Source organism: Oryza brachyantha, chromosome 1, assembly GCF_000231095.2.
Source record: "Oryza brachyantha chromosome 1, ObraRS2, whole genome shotgun sequence".
Lineage (NCBI taxonomy): Eukaryota > Viridiplantae > Streptophyta > Magnoliopsida > Poales > Poaceae > Oryza > Oryza brachyantha.
The window spans coordinates 14618312-14639045 of NC_023163.2; the positions used below are offsets into that span (position 1 = coordinate 14618312).

At 40.6% G+C, this 20734-nt stretch overlaps 1 protein-coding gene and 1 long non-coding RNA gene across 3 annotated transcripts; both read right to left on the reverse strand.

Annotated features, from left to right (window-relative positions):
• Window positions 1–11677: 11677 nt before the first annotated feature.
• On the reverse strand, window positions 11678–15031 carry LOC102712860. 2 transcript variants are annotated; one of them, XR_001549495.2, is made up of 5 exons: window positions 14404–15031; window positions 14050–14280; window positions 13841–13948; window positions 13561–13621; window positions 11678–12386 (listed from the first exon to the last, which is right to left on the reverse strand). It is a non-coding gene; the product is annotated as an uncharacterized LOC102712860 (long non-coding RNA). The 2 variants fall into 2 exon arrangements; XR_423021.3 differs by having other exon boundaries at window positions 11682–12386; window positions 14050–15031.
• Window positions 15032–15440: 409 nt separating this feature from the next.
• LOC107304196 lies at window positions 15441–19036 on the reverse strand. The gene is made up of 4 exons (XM_015837150.2): window positions 18321–19036; window positions 16922–17068; window positions 16183–16236; window positions 15441–15850 (listed from the first exon to the last, which is right to left on the reverse strand). Exons 1-4 carry the CDS (start codon window positions 18963–18965, stop codon window positions 15470–15472), a joined length of 1227 nt encoding a protein of 408 aa, XP_015692636.1. The 5' UTR covers window positions 18966–19036; the 3' UTR covers window positions 15441–15469.
• Window positions 19037–20734: the final 1698 nt, after the last annotated feature.

Genomic DNA, 20734 nt, shown 5'->3' on the forward strand with positions numbered 1-20734 from the left:
AGAGGATAGTAAGGAGCTCGTCGAGAAACGACGTCACCTCGACGACGAACAACGCTAACTGGAAGAGCAATGCCAGCAGCTAGAGGCCAAACAAGAACAACTTCACCACAATAAGGGATTCGACCTACGTGACAAGCTCGACTGTCAACGTAAGGAACATGAGGAGCAACGACGTCATGAGCGCCGACAAGACAGTCGGGATAATCAGAGTCGGGGCCGATCGTCATTGCGTCATTCCACTGATAGCTTTGATACTGATATCGATGACAGTGTGCCTACATTCACCAAAGACCTATGCAAGGTAAACTGGCCGAGTGGTTTTAAGCCAATTAGCATGGACAAATACGACGATACCTCTGACCAAAAGTCATGGTTGACGGTCTACACGATGGCCATCCGAACATTTTGCGGTGACTCCAAGGCCATGACCAACTATCTGTCGGTCGCTTTGGCATAGTCGGTGAGACATTGGCAGTTGGGGCTCCCCTAACGATCCATCGATTCTTGGGCAAAAACTAAAATGTGGGTGTATAGTTTTGGGAGTCGTGCCCATGGCAATTAAGTACCGGTTCTTGAGACACCCTAGAATAATCTAGTACTAACCACAAACCAGAATGGGCAACGGTGGAACTTGTGGTATAAGTTTGCTTTGCCTGGCGTATCCAGGCAAGGGTGAGCATGATAGAGTATGGATGGGTCCGACAGCGGCCTATGCTGCTTTTGTATTTGCCTAGACACAAACTGGGGCTGGCTGCCTTGGGTTAAAGATGGGGGCGAAACCTAAAGTGTGGTATGATTGATAGAAAGGGTTATTCGATAGGTTCTATATATCATGGTTTCCTTTTTGAGGTGTCGTGGTGATATGTCGGTGCACGGTAACGTGTTATGGGGCCATGTTTTGTGGATAAAATTATACACCTTTGATCAGAGTAAACTGTTCGAATAACCATGCCCGTAGTTATGGGATGAACTGCCACATTCACCGTGATTAGTCTCTTCTTTAATAACTTGATTAATTTGGAACTAGTATAGTTTAGTTGGTGATCTAGGCTTGTTGCAATGTGGTGTATCGTTGGACATTGGATGATACAAATGTTTACTTTACTTTCTGTTTAGTCTATTTAAATTACTATTTTGCTAAATAACTATTGTTTTATGCAAAGTAACTTTAGCCTATCCTTGTTATCAATTGCATTCGTTTTATTCTTCTCTTGGGTGCTACTTGTTGAGTACCATGTATTGTACTCAGCCTTGCTTAATTTCCCACCAGGGCCAGAGTTTGAGTACGGCAAAGGAAATTCGTAGGAGTAAGGTTCGCTCTATCACCAAGACTACATGTGCCGATATATCTTAAAGGCGTGGACTACAAGCTCGAGTTTAGCTAGTCTTTTATTTTCTTTTTCCGCTGCATTCGATAGACTATTACTTTTACATGTTTTAAAGACGTGGAACTGTGTATTCAACTTTGTTGTAGTGTGTACTCGGGCTGGTCATAGACCAAAATTTAATGCATACTATTGTTTGAAAATCAGTGTAAATTTCTGGACATGACAAAATTAGTAGCCGCTGTCATAGTTAGGGTTTGTGTTTTGCTTAGATTAATCTATCTAGAACAGTTTCGCCGTTCGTTCGGTTTGTGAGACCCCAACTTGTGAGTTTAATCATTCACCTGTAATTTTGGGTGCAACCTATCTTGTTCTTGTTTGTGTTCTTTGATTCGCAAAAAGGGATTAGTATTCTCGGTGAGGTCAATCGGGTTTCGATACGGTTGATAGCCAGAGGAGACGTGATGCTGTGAATGCGGGGCTTAAGGGCGTGTTCGTTCAGAAGCCGGATCGAGTTGTGTCACGACTCTACCAAATCGAGTGATTTTCAGTACCTATAGGAAGATTGTGAATCTTTGTCCACATGGTGGTATTAAAGCCTTTTGGAAGATCGGGAACCTTTGTCCACGTCACCATTGCCATCAATTTGAAAACTTCAAAAATGGGAAAAAAAATCTATAAATAAGGTTCAGGTAAAATATTAATCTAAAAGGACGCGAGTTATGAGTCCATTCAATTTTGTCAGTTAGTCATGTTAGATGCAAGATTTTTTTTTTTTTAAATTCAACAAATCATGCCATCTTATTAGGCGTAACTATAAGCTTATATTCACCCCTAATGTGACCATAGAGACGACCAACCCTAAACACTATGGTTACCATCTTTTACGATATATTTGTAAATAAAAAATATTTGTGAATTAAACTTTTATATACATATTCTTAGCAATCGGCAAGTAAAGACTAAAAAAATAAACTATGATAAAAAACTCTAAAATCAACTTTAATTTTATGGTTAAAAATTTAAATTTTGAATTATAAATATAAGTATGAGTGAAAAGACAGTGTCCATGAAAGATGAAAAAGATAGAATGGGTAGAACAGCCATTTTAGACCAAGTTATTCTCGCTCTTCTACTAACCCCAAACCTAGATACACTTATTTTTCTTTCCGAATTACTGAATGATGTATCTTTTTATAAAAAAATTTTATAGAAAAATTATTTTAAAATTTATATTAATCTATTTATTAGATTTTACAACTAATAATTAATTAATCGTATACTAAACTATTAGTACGTTTTGTGGGCCGAATAGCTGTACTCCAACAGAACGCGGCCTAGTCCTTGTACTGGTAGATCAGGGTATTTGAGAGAACGACTGCTGCGGAGAGCGACAGGGTGAAATTCCCCCACTCCGAGCATCCGTTTCCCCTTCCGGCAGACACTGGCCGTCGCCGTACGGTCGGAGGTGTTCGCGGCGCGTCTCGGTCGCCATGGGAGGGGCCATATTAGGAGCAGCCGCCGCTCCCTCCCTTGATCGGTTTCTTCTGCCACGTCGCATCGACACCCTCGGCCACGCTGGGATCAGGCAGCAGTGTTCCCCGCTTCTGCTCACATACGCCACCGCTGGCTGACATCACCTCTGTCATGCATTGCCACGTTCTCTTATCGGATAAACGTCAATACATCAACATCCGATCGGTTAGATATTTTGTTACCTATCGGCTCGATAGCCGATCGACTTGTTTCAGTGTTTATCTTGTCAGTTGCAGGATCAAACTGACTGGCACGTCCGTGCACCTTTTAAGAATTTAGGTCCTGCACTGGAGCATTCTGAGAAACGACTCTCAGGCCTTCGTGTGTGACACGTCAGATCACATTTTTGACATCAACACATTTTTGGCATGTCTAGTGGGACTACGTGCTATTTTTACTCACAAGCGATCGTTTGAGTAGTCTGAAGAAGTCAATACCAAAAACTTGGTCACAATAGAGGATTTGACGAAAGAACAGAAACAACTGGTGCAGCAACATGTGGCAGATTTTGGGAAGCGTTGTCTTCAATCTTTCGTCATCACACTAGAAGGACCAGTTCAAAAGACTTAACTCCCCAAGCCGATGGTCAAGACACTTCAAGATACAGTTGATGAATCGGTTTGTCGTGCCTTGTTCAATCAGTCTGGAGTTTTGATGAATACATTGCAAGATTTGATCAAGACAACAATTGATGAATACACTGCTAAAGGAATTCAACTCGGGGGGCAGTATCAGCTAGAATAACCTGATCAATATTGGCATGGTGAATACAATGCAAAGAAAGATGAGTTGGCCAATAAAGTTATTGAGATAATGAGTAAACAATTTGGGATCAGACCAAAAAGGCAAGTAGATCTGTATCGGTGACCATATCCTGAGTGATTCGATAGGGTTTCATTGTCACGCCTATACATGATACCAGAATTCTCTAGATTTTTGGGGCAAGATGATGTTTCTACAATTGAACATGTCAGTCGATTTCTAACACAATATGGAGAGGCATCGACTCATGACACCCTGAAGGTTCGGTTGTTCCCACGGTCACTTTCTAGATCGGCTTTTACATGGTTTTCGTCATTACCTCCAAATTCTATTAGAAGCTAGGCTGATCTAGAGACACAATTTCATAAAAATTTCTTTGTTAGAACATATGAGCTGAGACTTACAAATTTAATTCTGGTTAAGCAGCAGAAAGGTGAATCGGCTATGAAATATATACAAAGGTTTCGTAATGTTCACAACCGATGCTATAATTTAAGCTTAAATGATAAACAGTTGACAGAGCTTGCATTCGGAGGACTGCTCGAACCTATCAAAGACAAATTCTTTTGCCACGAGTTTGCAAGTTTGGCCCATCTCATTCAAGCAGTATCGGTTCATGAAAGTCGATTACGGGAGGCAGGAGAAGAAAAGTTTTGGAGTCATCACAGCCTAAAGAGAGAAGATAATTTTGAAGCATGAGTTCTCATACTTCAAAACTAGGGGACATGTGTTAACGTCAGAATTTGGATAATTGCCGCTGGAGATTAAACTGTGATTAAAGATCGAATCGGACAGGAAACATGACAATCGGATAGAAGGCCAGACGGAATACAACTCGGATTCAGCCGACAGAGTCTGGATCAGATAAGAAATAGAGTCCGATTGGCCTAGAATGTTATAGATAGATTTAGGAATAATTAGAGCCTATGTAATTTAATTTTATCTGTTAATTAGAGTTAGTTTAGATTTTTTTTCCTTTATCTCTAAGAGAGTTAGAGTCTAATCGGGACTTATGTGTTAGAGATAGAATCTACGTAGGAGTTTGTTATTTCTTTTTATCTATTAGGAGTCGTATGTCGTGTCCAACACGGATTAGCATCTACCTGAGGGTATAAATATGTATGTATGGGGTCATTGTAAATCATCTACACATCAATAGATCAATTACTCTCGGCGCATCGCCACCCTCCTAATCGAGGTTTCAACATTGGTGGAACTTGGCACCTGACACGGGGCTGCATCGTCTCGATCTCCCGCGGAGGGGTAAGTCCTACATTCCGCCGACCAAGGTAATCGTATTGGCTAGATTAGAACTATCTTGGTTCGGTCCGATTTTCTAATCTGGTTGTGCGATTGCTAGTTATTGTATCAGTTTTAGCTTGAGTTACTTCGTTATCTTGAGTTGATCTGGTCGACCACTTTGGGTGATCTACGTTGGTTTGATATTTTCTGTTTGACATACTCAATCTTATACTATCTCGGTTCGGCCCAATCTAGTAGATTGCGTTTATCAGATGGATTATATTAGATTGATGTATTTTGCTCATCGTTTTATCGGAGTACCAGCCGATAAGTTGTCAGTCATCGGCTCATGGGCTTGATAGCAATCTAGATATGTTTAGTATCTAGCTTGGCATTGTAGGCGTAATCTTGAACTATCTCAGTTGGGTCTGATCTTTTATGATTAATTATTCCTAGTAAGTTAAGTTAGATATTTTATAGATCTCGATTGATTGTCCGCCGTTTATAGCCGATGATCTTTGTCAATCTACATGTTTAGCATATCTACATGTTTATAGCCGATGATTGATTGTCTTACTGCATTATTTTTACACCAATCGGCTTGATTTACTTAGATCGGCATTTATTTTGTGTTGCATTGGCTTATGAGGATTACATGCAAATTGTATTTAGCCGATCGCAGCAAAACATTCATTGTTGATTTAAATTATTCCAAGTAATTCTTCAGTTTATTTATTAGCCTTATCGATCTTCATGTTTCCTATAATTATATCGTGCTTGACTGCATACTGTCTCAGTTAAGTTCGATCTATGTATGTTTAGTTTGATCTGGTAATAGGGGTGTTAATGCCAGATTTTGGCAAATTACCGTTATGGATTGAAACACAGCTAGAGGCCGAATTGGATAAAAAAGGGGGAGAATCGGCTGGAGACAGAAGATTGGACACGACATAGGTGTAGCCGGTGGAATCCGAATCGGATAGGAGTTGGAGTCCGAGTAGGCCTAAAAGCTTGGAGATAGATTCGGTGTTAGTTGTGAGTCCAATCAATCTGGTTTGTTGGGTTTGTGCTATCAGATTAGATTAGGGGCTCACGAGGGCTTATCGCTAGAGTTCTAGCCAGTACGATCCTAAGTAATCTGCTGATTGGTCCATTAAGCTCATCAATCTTCATACTTATATGATTATATCGTACTAGATTGCATACTGTCTCGGTTAGGTCTGATCTATATATGTCTGATGTGATCTGTTTATAAGAAATCTGTCCTATCGGCTGAGTTTAATGGATTACGCTGGTTTGCTGTCTTGTTGCTCGCATGCTGTAATGATTACTTAAGCTCATGCATGGTTATATTTATATCTATACTGTCTTGATTAGGTTCGATCTTCTAGATCTGGTGTGAGCATGTATACTGTTGATTATTTTTGCTTTATGCTGGCAATTAGTAAAGCAGTCCGGTTTGTATTTAAATTTCACACTTATTCTCCTATTGCCTGTCGATTTTATGTGAGATAAGCACTGAATCGGTTCGATCAGCTGATTAATCTTAAGACTGTCTCGGTTGGGTTCGATCTTTTAGAATTAATTGGTTGGTTGGTCTGTTTAGTGTTTATCCTGCTTCTGACTCAACCGATTGAGCACATTTATACCCACTATCATGAAATTCCTACAAAGCCAATGGTCTAGTTCATCGGCTAGGGTCCTGGGGTGGTATAGGCTATCCGGACGATAGCGGTTTCGGTGTTAACCCTTTTTTCCATGTTATATTTTGTCAGTTACAGGATCAAACTGATTGGCACGCCCAACATTTCTAAGAATTACGTCCTGCACTGGAGTAGTCTAAGATTGATTCCCAGGCCTACGTGTGTGACTGTTGATTATCATTTTCAACGTCAACAAGGGGCTCATCCGATTGACTAAGATAAATAAGTAACTTGGCGGATTACGTTGGTCTAATATTTAACTCAAGTTTATTTCTATTAAGTTTCTAGCCGATCCAAGCTTTTTACTGCCGATTGTTCATCCTATCGGCTAAACGTCAATACATCAACATCTGATCGGCTGGATATTTAGTTACCTGTCGGCTCGATAGCTGATCGGCTTGTTTCAGTGTTTATCTTGTCAGTTGCAGGATCAAACTGACTGGCACGCCCGTGCACCTTCAAAAGGGAGAGAGTTTTTGCTTGTGATGAGGGGAAAGAATCTGTCAGGAAGGCAGAATTTGATCAAGTAATTAGGAGAGAAGAGAGGGGAATTGGTGATACTAGTCTGAAGCCTTATATTATGTATTTGGGCCAGAATAAGGGATACATATATGCTAGTCTAATTGCTATAGCTAACATTACTTTCGCATCTGGGCAATTAGCACAGAACTCATGGCTTGCAGCCAATGTTCAAAATCCCAACGTAAGCACATTGAATTTGGTTCTAGCGTATATGGCAATTGGAATTGGTTCGATCATTTTCTTACTATTTAGAGCTCTGTTAGCAGTTGATCTAGGTCTACAGACATCAAGGTTGTTATTTTCCAAGTACTTATTGCCCTATTTTGTGCACCCATGTCATTCTTTCATTCCACTCCAATTGGAAGTATTCTTAGCTGTGTAAGTACTCAAAATTGGATGAAATTGTATCTCGCTCGCCCAATTTGATTCATTATAATTTATTTCTGTGGCAAGTAAAATGTTCTTTATTTGCCGGTATCGTCTGACTTAAATATAGTTGATCTTGATGTCCCATTTACATTGTCTTCCACTATTAGTGCCACACTAAATGCATATATCAATTTGGGTGTATTATGTTTCTTTACCCGGGCAGTTTTTATTGTTGTTGCACCCGTAATCATTGTGGCTACCAGAATGCATGTGAGTTTTTTATGAACTAGTCTTTCTTGGATGAACTTAGATTATTTTTCTTGTTTTCAAAAATAGTTTTGATGAAATTCAGAGGTGCTACTTAGCCTCTTCAAAGGAATTGATGAGGATCAATAGAACTACAAAATCTCTTATTGCCAATCACCTTGCTGAATCAATTTCTGGAGCAGTAACAATAAGAGCTTTTAAGCAAGAAGATCGTTTTTTTTGTTAAACTTTTGGAGCATATTGAAAATAATGCAAGTCCAGCATTTCACTGTTTTGCTGCAACTGAGTGGTTGACTCAACGTTTGGAGATAATGGCTGCTGCTATTCTCTCGTCAGCTACTTTTGTCAACACTCTTCTTCCACAAGGAACTTTAAGTTCTGGTGAGATCAGCAAAACATTACCACATGCAGTCTTATAATTAGTTTACTCCCTCTTTCCATATGCGAACGTACAATTTACATTATTCATGTAGTTCCTCATCACATAAAACTTTTTTGAGTTGCTTTGTTTTTAAGAGTTTCCTAAGTCATATGGGAAGTAGATTAAGATTAACTCATAATTATAGATTTTCTCTCCACTTTTACAGGTGTTGCAGGGATGGTGCTATCTTATGGTCTTTCACTGAACATGCTATTTCTTTTCTCCATTCAAAATCAGTGTTCCCTTGCAAACCATATAATCTCTGTTGAAAGGCTATGCTAGTACATGAATACTGTGAGTGAGGCACCAGATATTGTGGAAGACAATCAACTACCTGCTGATTGGCCCTCGGCTGGTAAGGTAGTACTTGAATATTTGGAGGGAAGTGTGGAAAAACTAATTTCAAATGCATTATTCATGACTTTATCCGTAATGACTTCATCGGATTAAGTCTTCAAAATCATAGTATGATAAACTAAAAATTAAACTTCTCCATCCACCAAAAACCTAATCAATATTTATTTCAGCAGGTTAAATATACTCATGATGCTTCTGCAGTATTGAAAGGAATTTCCTGCACATTTCATGGTGGGGAGAAAATTGGGATAGTTGGTCGAACAGGAAGTGGAAAGGCAACTTTGATAAATGCAATTTTTATTCTTGTCGAGCATTCTGGAGGAAAAATAATCATTGATGGCCAAAACATCACAACAATGGGCTTAATGGACTTGCGATCTCGAATTGGTCTTGTTCCTCAAGATCGTATACTTTTCCATGGTTCAATCAGATACAATTTGGACCCTCAAGGGAATTTCTTGAACGAACAAATCTGGAAAGTACGTACTTCCTAGGAATATATGAAAATTTGATCCTTTTGTTTTCATATGGTGCACAACAAGCACTGAAAGAAACAAAAAAGAGCCTAGAGAAGACACCCTCACGAAGTCACATGCACCAGTGCCTTACATAAATAATTAATAAAATAATCTCATTCTCTCTTTATAAGAGTATGTTACAGATTTCAAACTATACCCAAGATGGATTGCTTTTTCCCTCTTGAGTGCTAATTTAATTATAATTACCTAAATTTCCCTTTGTGTACAAATAATCTAGCACGTTATTGCTGTGTGAAAATTGCAGCTCATTAACAAAATAGATAATAAAATGCAGTGCCTTCTTGAATGGTATTGAACTCTCAATTACCAAGCCATACCTGTGCAACCAATAAGTTCACTCTTGAAACTTTAGATTAACAGAAAGAAAGTACTGTGCTTTCCCCCAATTTGAGTAATAGTTCCCCACCTTCGCTTCCACCCATAAATGGTTTATTCAAAGCTAATTAGGTACTTTTACATTCCTGATTTGCAAGGTTCTAGGAAAATGTCAACTTGATGAAGTAATTGAAGAGAAGCAAGGGTTGGATTCGCTTGGTATGTGTTTTCACGACATTCACAGTTTAGCGCATAGTTTTTATTCCTGTGAAAGGTACAAAAATTTGTAATGCTATTCCTCTATATGTTTTGCAACAGTTGGGGAAGGAGGATCAAACTGGAGCATGGGCCAAAGGCAGTTACTGTGCTTGGGTCGTGTCCTGTTGCGAAGAAGCTGCATCGTGATCCTTGACGAGGCTACCGCATCAATTGATAATGCAAACTGATGTTGTAATTCGGAAAATCATCTGGACAGAATTAAAGACAGCACAGTCATCACCATTGCACATCGGATTCCTACTGTGATGGACTGCACGAGGGTACTTGTCGTTAATGATGGTATGAATACATCTAAAACGAGCGTAAAAAGCTTTCAAGACCATGCTTTATTTAATTCCATCTACTCTTGGGTAATCCATGTGTATGCAAATTAAGGGGCTATTTTGAAGGATGGAATTTGCATGAAAAAACTAATTCAGTAGAAAATTCATGTAAAGTCCATGCTGTCCAGGGATAACCATGCATGTCTTGAAAAAGAACTCTTATGCAGAGAATATGGCATGATAGAAGGTTGTTGAGTCAGTCATGTTAATCTTTTGTCACGGCAGGGAAAATGGTCGAGTATGATCAGCCCCAAAAACTGATGGAGATCGAAGGATCCTTTTTCAAGGAACTCTTCAATGAATATTGGATGCAAATATCAAGAGCAGGCTTGTAACTCTTGAAGAGAAGTTAGGAATGGGAGACTCTTGCTACAGGTATTCAATGTACCATTCTCTATGCATTCTGAACAACACAGCAAGAGCTAGAAAAGAATTGTTATTAAGGTCGTCAGTTTTGGGACGGTGCAGCCATGCTTGTGGACTGGAGTCTATAGGGTCGATGAGGTAGAGGGCGCTAGAGCTTCTGGTGTTTTCTGTTGTCTTTCTGAAGACCCGTCTTGCTCGAGAGATGCACATATGCTGGATTCTTAACTGTTCTCATGTTGAAGGATATTAGCTACAGCGAGCTAATCAATTGGGATAGCTTTCTGCATAAATGCTTGCTAGCTAGCTTTTTATTGTTTCTCTGGTCATGAATATTTGATGTACAGGATATTTATGTTATAATTTGATTAAACATTTAGAACTTTAATACAAATATTTTTAAATGCTTAGTATTTAGAATACATTTATTTTATTTAAAATGTATTATCATCGTCATTACTACCTATTATTCAACAATATGCCATGTTTCTATCATCATCCGTCTCCTCCATTGGATGCCGTTCAATCTCGCTACCATGAGCCGATCTAGCTGTCCAACCGATCCGATCTGTTCAGTCACGTCTCCACTCCCACTACGCCCCTTAATTAGGGCATTTATAATGTGAGCAAAAAGTGGTATTTTAACTCTATATGGTCTACTTTAATATTATAAAAGGGGTATTAGAAAATGAAGTAGGATGATTTACCTTTAGCTATAAGGACTAACCATATAAACTAGCAATATATCCGTACTAACGCTACGTTGTCAGAATATATTCAATAATACATTATTAAATTATGTGTCAATCAAATTTCCTTTCATATAACAAATCAAATAAATGTTTAAATCGATCTATGTCATGTATCAAATATAATCGAGGAAAAGTGCAATAGTATAATAATCTTTTAAATATTGAAGTCGATACCATAAACAATTATGTATTGTGGGCATCATCATTCCACGTAGAGCTATCGTTGTTCCGTTACAACAACGACTATGCTAGGAGGTGCTACAAGTAGATATGCCACAGCTAATGCCCCTGCACCATATAGAACACTAGAGTGGAACACACGCGTTACGTGCCCTACCAGTCGCCCTGCTATCAATTTGAATCTTCAAAGAATTACAAATATCAAATTATATTGAGCAAATATTGTCAGCATGACAAAATAGGATGAAAGTGAAAGCCAGTCAGCCTGTAGGGCAACACTTATTTTCCTAAGATGAAGTTTTATGGGAGCAACGAAAGTCTTACTTGTTGTCCATGCGCTAAATGAAGAGCAGAAATAGTATAAAAATAAAAATAAACTATTTTGTGTAACATTGACATCAAAATGTAAAACGGTGGTTGGCCATCAAATAATAATTCAATATTTGTAGTAGCACAATATATCTTCCAGATTAAACACAACTTGTCCTTAACAAGGTCAAACTGTGAAAAAGTTCATTTCTATTGAAAACATTAAATAAAATGCGAAGACATGGAACACTGTCACAAAATAGCTCAATATATCCATAATAGTTCATGCGCAACCACAAGTTCACTTTATCACAATTCATGTGGTTTAACGCCCGTGCAACCTTACATTAGGGATTTAAAAATAAAATTCTAGTAAAACATGTTATATATAAAGTTGAACTTGCAGATCATATGCGAGTGACATGGGACATGTATGTTGTAAACCTGTTTGTACATTCTCTTTCATTTGATGCCTCTTCATGTAGGTTCAGTGCAGCAACCTGGGACAGATCCTTTGTACCAAATGTTTCCACAGCACAGCAAGCTTAGGCCATGGCATATATCACTATTTTCCAGGCTACAACCGTTAAATATCAGTATTTCCCTACTCACACGTGCTATAGCACATATGCATGAAGAAAACAAACAATAGGTAGATATCCTTGCCTCTTTTCAGTTTCAGCACTATTTGTTTCCATCTTCATATATTAGACAAAAATAATGAGCAATTTGTTCAAAAAACTTACTTGAAATAGGAATATAGCAAAATACTATATTGTCTCGTCACCGACATGGGTCCTTCAGCTACTCAAGGCATTAGGCCTGGAAAAAAATGAAAAAAAATATCAGAACCCAAAAAATGAGTGTATTCATTTACAATGTTTTGAACACCTACTGAAGAACTGGGATCAAGGTTATGTCAAAAAAAAAAAAGAACTGAGAGCAAGGATCCCTGAGAAATTAAAAATGAATCCAGCTAGACTTAAAAGCTCATTCTCGTACTTCTACTAAACAACACAAAGCCCAACTTCTATCCATGTTTGGACAGAATGGCGAGAAATTTGATTGAAATGTACAAATATATCAATTAGTTTGTCATTCATCCGTCCTTAGACATTGATGATGGAATTCATTCATATCCAGAGTTATGAGTATTATGCAAATAGAAGAGATCTATTGGAAAAGAAAAATAAGTTCTGAAGTAGATAAACTTAAGGTAAAATTAAGATGAGTTTATCAACAACAGAAATATTGAAACTTAAAAGGCTGCAAGACCTTATTCATGTGCTTTAAGTTGAAAAAAAACTTTATCCATGTGCTCAGTACCATAAATACCAAGGCAGGAAAACCACATGTATTATTAATTTAATTTCCTCAATGCGTATTAGCATGTGCTTAGTAAAGTTCATACTTCAATTTTTTTTCCTAAATGTTCTCACATTTATGCACATCAGGCTTACACTATGGTGGAATGAACAGTTTAATGGAGGAACAGTTCCAACACATAAATTTATCAAATTGATGACAAGATGCCCGCAGAATAAATATGAGGGATTGTTTGAAACTTGGTTGACACATAATATTTCAGTGTGGACCAGCATAAATTGTAGTTGTGGATGAACTAAAATTATATCATTAGCAAGGGTATCCAAAAGTACACATATACAGAGGACAACTAAGACGTTTGATCTTAACTTTACACTTGGCAGAGACAACTACCTAAGTACCAAAATAAATGCCAAGTATTTACCATCATAATTTAAAAACAAAAGGTAATAAATCAGATCTTGATAGGATGTTATACAAATGAAAACCATAGCTTCTTTTCCTCCTCTTGCTATTGTCTCATTATTCTTTCGTTCAAATCTGAAGGCATGGAACAAAAAAGTACAATTTTACTCCCATTTGAAATATTCCACAAAACAATTTCCTTCTGAAGGGCAAAGCAAGATGAATTGTTCCCAAACTTATGTTTATCTTCATTGGTTTTTTTTACCTTGTTCACTAAAGTTGTCTTGTTCTTTCTATTTCTTAAGTGACTCTAACCTTTTCTGAACCTGCAACCAGAAAAGTAACTTGAGAAAATAAATAGCGGTAGGAAAAGGATTACAAATTAAACATTCGAAAGTCCAGATATGAAAACCAAGGAAGCTTGAAAATTAGACAAAACTATTGTTTGCAAGTTTTCAGTGGTAGTGTGAAACGTTGAGCAATGGATAATTTGAAGGACTTCAATGCCATAAACAAATGATGAAAATAATAGGATGAACTGTTACATTCCAATGGGAACTCTTCATGAAGTCCAACCACTCTCCTATGGCTTCATTAGGCTGGTGCTAGCCAAGCAGCTCAAATCTCCAGAATAAAACACTTCCTTCACATCCCTAGAAAAATGGTACTCTACATTTCAATCGGAGCAATTTGCAAACCATAGCAAGCTGAAATTCATGCATCAGAAATCAACAAATTTGTTATGATAATTTACCTTGACCAGTAGTTCGCATCATTAGTGATTAGCTATTTCAAGTTGATAGCAGCATTGATGACCAACGAATATCTACATATCCTTAGCTCTTGTTGCTGATATACAGGAGACATGGGACAGGAAGCAGCCTCGAGTTGGGTTCGATATATCAGTAGCACGAACTTTATCCGCCATGACGGGCTGAGAGGAGCAACCAACTGTACTGTCGGAGCGGGGACGCTGCAGTTCATCCTGACCAATAGCCCCGTTAGATCCAGCTTTATTCCATCCAATCCACAAAGTGACATGATTGGGTCTGGCCATGGTGTGGAACAGGGGGGAGGGAAGAGAAGCAACTGGCCTAGGAGATCTGACCTAACCGTGAAGCAAGTACGCAGCTCCACTCAGTCCAGTAGATCGAACCCTTACCGCCAAAACCAACAATCGCTCCAAGATCTGGCATGACACTGCTCACCGGCCCTCCTCGACTGTGCGCGCATGACCTTTGCTGCTGCCTGCTTCCTCTTCGTTGCCGCCGCCGCCGCGCCATCATCGACACGAAACAAGGAGGCGTGATCAGAGGGAGCATGGCAAGGACGGTGCCGCTCGGCGGCTCGGCAGTGGAGGGAGCAGAGCAGGGGTGGTGTCACTCAGCGTGTTAAGCAGTAGGCCAGGGGCGGCGCCACCGAAGCGCCTCATCATCTTTGGCCCTGCTGCCGCCGCTGGATCCGGCCTCCCCGGGTAGCCCACCGCGTACTGTCTTTGTCAACGTCGTCGCAGGGCCGGCGGCGCTGATTTGCCCCCAGCAGCGACGATCGGCCATGGATCCGGGCATGCATGCCCGTCATCGCCTCAGCGCCGCCACCCCCGCATGCCGCGAAAGGGAGAGGGAGGGGATTTGGAGAGGAAGGACGAGAAGAGGAGGAGGAGGCTCCGGCGGAGGACACAGCGGCGGCGGTAATGGGAGGGAGAGAGCGAGAAGAGGTGGGGGAGGCGGAGGGGGGCAGAGAGGCGGACGAAGAGCCGAGGGGACGGGAGGGAGGAGCGATATGGGGTTTTTATTTTTTGGTTTACAGAAAAGCCCCTCTATTTTGTTTATTTAGAGCTCGACCCTTTTTTCAGGTTTTTCTCTTCCTCGTGTAGAACATTTTGTTTATTTGGGTACCCCTACGGAAGAGATCAGAATATACACGTGTATCAATAAGAAAATATAAGAAACGACAAGGTCTTTTTTGCAAAATCGCTAGCTGTTGCGTGGGAGGGGGTGGGCGGGGCTGATGCGTCGGCCTCCGCTGCTATCCACACCAGTAAAAAAATCGCTAGAATCGCGGGGAAAGCTCCGTCTCACGCAGGTTTGAAGAATTCTCGCGCGCGGCTCTGCCGTCAGACAACAGAGGACCATATAGAGCAAGAGTAAATGCATGTGAAATAGATGGCTGCATTACGCAGTCATACATGGATAAAGTTGGTTCGTAATGTCTGGTGATTCATGGTTCATGGTGGTAATTACATATAACTGGGTTGCTAGGTTATAGCAACAGGTTAGCTGGCATAGAGGCAAAAGAGGAGTTTTTTCTTCATCTAGGGTGCATTCAAAGGATATGAATGGTTGCATGTACATGGCCATTCTTGGTGCTGAAGTAGAAAGCACAGACTGTGTGACAAACTTGGTCCACCCAGCTGTGATGTTGCAGCGGTCGTCGGTTGACATGGTGATTGTCATGCTTGAGGGGGTTGTTCCAAGCGTGCTAGCTGTGATTGTTGTCTTTTTGCCGAGGAGGTGTGGCTTGATGTAAGTTGATGTGTACTCACTGCTGAAATACTGGCATAAAAAGTACAGTATTAGTGCTGCACCCAAAATTAGGAGGTCTTTTTAATGAATGAGGCCAGGATTTACCATCTCATTTTGATTGACAGCAGTTTTATTCATCGTGAATAGATATAGCTTTTCTAAAGGGTGCATTTCTGAGGTGTTGGTTTTCAAGTAGCATTTCATGTCCTTTGTCAAGTAAACAAAGTTTCTAAAGCATAACTTATCAGATAGGGTGGGCATTGATGAGGTTTGCTTGGCTGACAACAATAAGGCATTCAAGTAAGCATAGAAAGATGTATTTGTTATTTGGTACTATGAGATATTAGTTGCTGTAGTTGTACCAGATATTCCTTGGTTAGGCCGGCTGATTGTTCCATGCTCTTCAGGAAAACCACCTGTAAAAATAGAAGGATCACTATTAGTGAGCTATATTGGTGGGGGATGTGTGCTATGCAATGTTATTTTGGTGGTGAATGAATTATGGTCTGTAACCTGGTTTGGAGGTCTCGGTGCTACCTGTGGTGGCTGTAGTAGCAGGGTTGTGTACAGTAGGCTGCTTCCGTCGACCGTTTTTGCCGAAGAAAATCATTCTGGCAATAGCTAGCGTTTTCATCTTGAGCATAATTATATCATCTTCCTTTAGGGCCTTTTTTCTTACAAAGTGAGCCCATCCAAAGGAAAGGTAAAGGCTGCTTTTAATTTTCTGGGTCTGGATTCTAGTTTTCATGGCATCATCTGTGAAAATGTTAAGGCTATGTCTACTGGCTAGATTGTAAGCCTCAACAACTGCTGATGGGATGCGCTATGGAGGACAAACAAAGAAGATTAACAGGTACAATCTATGTGGACAAAAAGGATTACACATGGATGGAATGGCTGGGGTAAAAAAAGAATTTATACCAGGCGGTGGATGGATGAACGGCTAAATGGAATAAGAACGTGTTTTGCACAGGTCATTGCAGCGGTCGATGACCATTTGAGGAGAATTAAGAAACCAGAAATATTATTGGCATTCCAATGTATAACAGAACAATACTGACCACAAAATATACTGTTTATAGCAAAATATAACTGACATACATGAAGTGAAGGGGAAGACTCAGATGCACCATTTGGCACTGACAACGGAAGGATTATCTCAACCTCTTCAGCTGAAGATGTGTACTCTGCTAGGTTTACTGAAACTGTTCCCATAACCAATTCACCTTTTGGCCCTTTATTTGAATCCTGCAATAAGAACAACGAAACCAAGTTAGACTAAGCTGCAGGAATAAGCAAACAAGCATACCAAGAGAGGGTGCCAAAGGAAGTATTGTTCCGCTTGTTATTTTGTTACCAACACGCATAAAAAGCTGTAATAAACCCTGACTTTAGCTCTTTTTCTTTTCTTCTGTCAGCAAATAGCTCAGATAATGTGGAAACACCAATGACGATATACCAAAGCAAACAAGTGACTAAATGAGGATCGAAACACATGCGGCAAAATGGTAATATCATCATCATAAAAATTGGCAAAGGAAAAGTTCATCGTTGGCTGATTTCGCTTTTGTTTCCAGAACAATAGAACAACATATTTTTCTGCACTTCCTGATTTGCCATCAATCCTTCTGAAGGTGTAAAAGAATTACATGCCTTTCTGATACATTGAACCTAATTTATGCCTTCAAGTAATTCTTTTTTGATACAGCGGATACTTATCACACATTCAGGCAACTCTTTTTTGATAGAAATATGATTTAGCTTGAAATATTTCATTGTTTAAGGTTGTCAGGACAAGTGACAAGTATAATGATCAAGACACATCCAATAACTGCATACACTGGCCACAACAATTTGGTGAAAATTTAATCATCCCCAACAAAAAAGAATTGAAAGAACCCAACCAATCAACCATCATATCATCCCCCAGAAAAAGTAAATGTTTTGTTAAGGCTACTTGTATCATCATACATAGTTATTTTACACTGAAGACTGGTTGGAAATAAAAACCAATTTAATATATGATCCTTGTCTTATCATAGTTTTTTTTAACAGTGAAGACGGGTTAAAAATAAAACCAATTAAATATTTGCTGTTGTGTTGTGCATAGACCAGATCCAACCGAATTGAACGGAGTTAACAACAAACCAATGGGACTGACTTTTTCAAACGAAAAGTCAAAATTTTCGCTGTCAATATGACACGAACGATAAGATTAAAAATTTCGAGCAAGAATCACTCAAACAACCTACGCGAAAACCAATCAAATCGGTCATCAGGTTATCACATCCCAAAAGCGTTCATCGAAGGCGAAACTTCATTATTTTGTTGACACAGACAATCAAACCAAAAGCGTTCGTCGAATGCGAAATTTCATTCTTTTGTATACACAAACAACCAAAGATTTGAAACATAAAAAACAAATTAATTAAATTGTAGCTAAAAAAATTGCATCACGTAGATTAAACCAAGACAAGAGCAGAGACGAAGAGACGCTCACATTGGAGACGGAGAAGGCGAGGTCCCATGGGTAGAAGGAGGCGGTGGCCTTGCGGTGCGACGTCGCCGTGAACGTCTCCACCCTCTCGAACTCCTTCCACGCCACGGCAGCGGCCGGCGCCACCAGCCGCATGCGGTTGCTGTGCATCACCCGTCGCAGCGACCCCAGCGGCGACGCCCTGGGCCCCTTCCACCGTACCTCCACCGCCACCTTCGTCGCCGCCGCCTCCGGTGATGCCCCCGGCGATGAAGAGCTCGCCGGCGGAGGCGCCAGCCCATCCGCCCGCCGCACCACCAGTCGTACCCGGAACTTCCTCGCCGGTGGCGGCCATGACCACATCCTTGCCACCATCAACGCCCCACTCCCACACCCCACCCTCAATCCCTCCAATCGAGGCAGAAGAAAAAAGAGAGAAAAACGCAGTCTGCCTTCCTTCCTCCAAGAACACGAGGATTTGTGACGCCCAAATTGGGCCTTTACCTCGAATCCGGCTCTTAAGACAGCGCAAGGATGGATTTTGACGGTGGAATCGGGATGAGGGGAGAGGATCTGTGTCGGGGTGGGGTTGGGATTTGGGATGCGGGGTTGGAGATTGGGACGCGCGGAGTGAGGACGGAGGAGAGTGAGGACGGAGGAGAGATGCATGTGAGCAGAGTGAGGACGGAGGAGGAAGACGACCAAATGAGAAGAGGCAATGACGAGCACACACTAATCAAGCCATGTCCACCCATGCTCTGCCTCTTTACCTGTTGCTAGTCAGCTTTTTGTCCGTTGGTGGATGCATCTGGTCCATGCATTTTTCCTCCCTGCCATGTGGGCCTTGTGCCTACTGTTTCTGTGTCTACCATAGAACCGGTCTACTCAGCTAGGCGACCTGCATGTGTCCATGTGAATGTCCTATTTTTTGGTCTGTATAGACATAGTCCCATGCATCCCCGCCTCTTTTATTTCTTTCTTTGTGCGTGCGCTAGGTCCACCGGTTCATCTCTTTTGCCTTTCCCTCACACTGCATGCTATATGAGCAAGTTTAGCTAACTAATAGCTCTAATTTATCTATAATTAATTTAATAACTAATTTATATAATAGTTACCTATAAAACATCAATACATGGTTCCACATATCATACACACATTTTATCTTGGAGCTCGTGTGCAAGCTGGCTACAAATTAGTAACTCATCTCTTTTTTCTTTCCTCTCTTATATGTTTAAAATATATTTATAACTGGCTTATAGCCTAATCATAGGGTTTTCTGTTTGCCTATCAGAGGTCGAACGGCGAATAGAGAGCGAGGAAGCCACCAGCCATCCAACACTGCAACGACAGGGCCCAGCTGACCCCATCGTCCAGGCAGAGGGCGCACCGTGCACGCAGCGCACGCAGCACCAGAGAGAGGCAAGGGGCACGCGTCGCAACAACGAAGCATCCACGCCAGCCAAATTGCTCTGGCCAGCCAAATTGCTAGGGAGCCCTCAAATCCCAACGCTCTTGAAGACTTTAGATATTAGATAATCTAATGTCAAGGTGTGTTCTAAAAAGTTGTAGAGGGGTTGTACTGTGAAGAGTTACCTTTCACAGCATCAGCCAGTGTTAAGTACAGTTGTAAATTTCTTCATAAATTTTTCATGCCCTGTTCTATGATGATGAGGAACGATAACAACGTGAATACAATATTGCTTTAGTTTTTTCCCTCTCGTCCTCACGGAAGGGTGCAAAACATTGTGTAGTCATACAAACGTACCAACACTTGAGCATGCATTCCAACATCAAACAGTCCGGTCCAAGACATGTGTGAAAGAACTGCTGTCAACTTGTCATTTACCATATCGTCCAAGACGTCCGATAGAACGAGCAAGATTTGCTAAGTTATGGCAACCATTGGTGTTCATTGGAGCTGTCGACAAAACACATCAATGACAAAAGAAAACCCTTCAAGACGTGTGAAGAAAAATCTTGTAAATCTTGCCCGAAAACCTGAGGTACTGCTAATATATTTATCAGTACATGTCAGCAGTGGAGCGCGTGTGGAGACCAAAATTGTTTAAGCATTGCAGGCAAGCTAGTAGTCCAAGGTGCCCGAGTAAGGCGGTACATGAAACTATACACAACATGGAAAACATCGAAACTATATAGCCTCTCAGGCCATCAAATATCTTCATCGGCTTCTAGCGGCAGTGAATCTCCTTTGGGCTGATGTGGCCCTTTTGCTCACAACATGCCTGCCCTTATTAGGAAACAAGGAGGGATTTCAGGAGAGATGTGGAAGCAATCTCGGGCATCCATTTAAGTGAAAAATATATAGCCGTCGGATTTTAAGAGTGAGGATGGTAAAAGCGAGGACCTCATGTTGGTGCACTATAGGGTAGACGAGGATGGTAGAAGTGATGACCTCATGTTGGTGCACTATATGATAG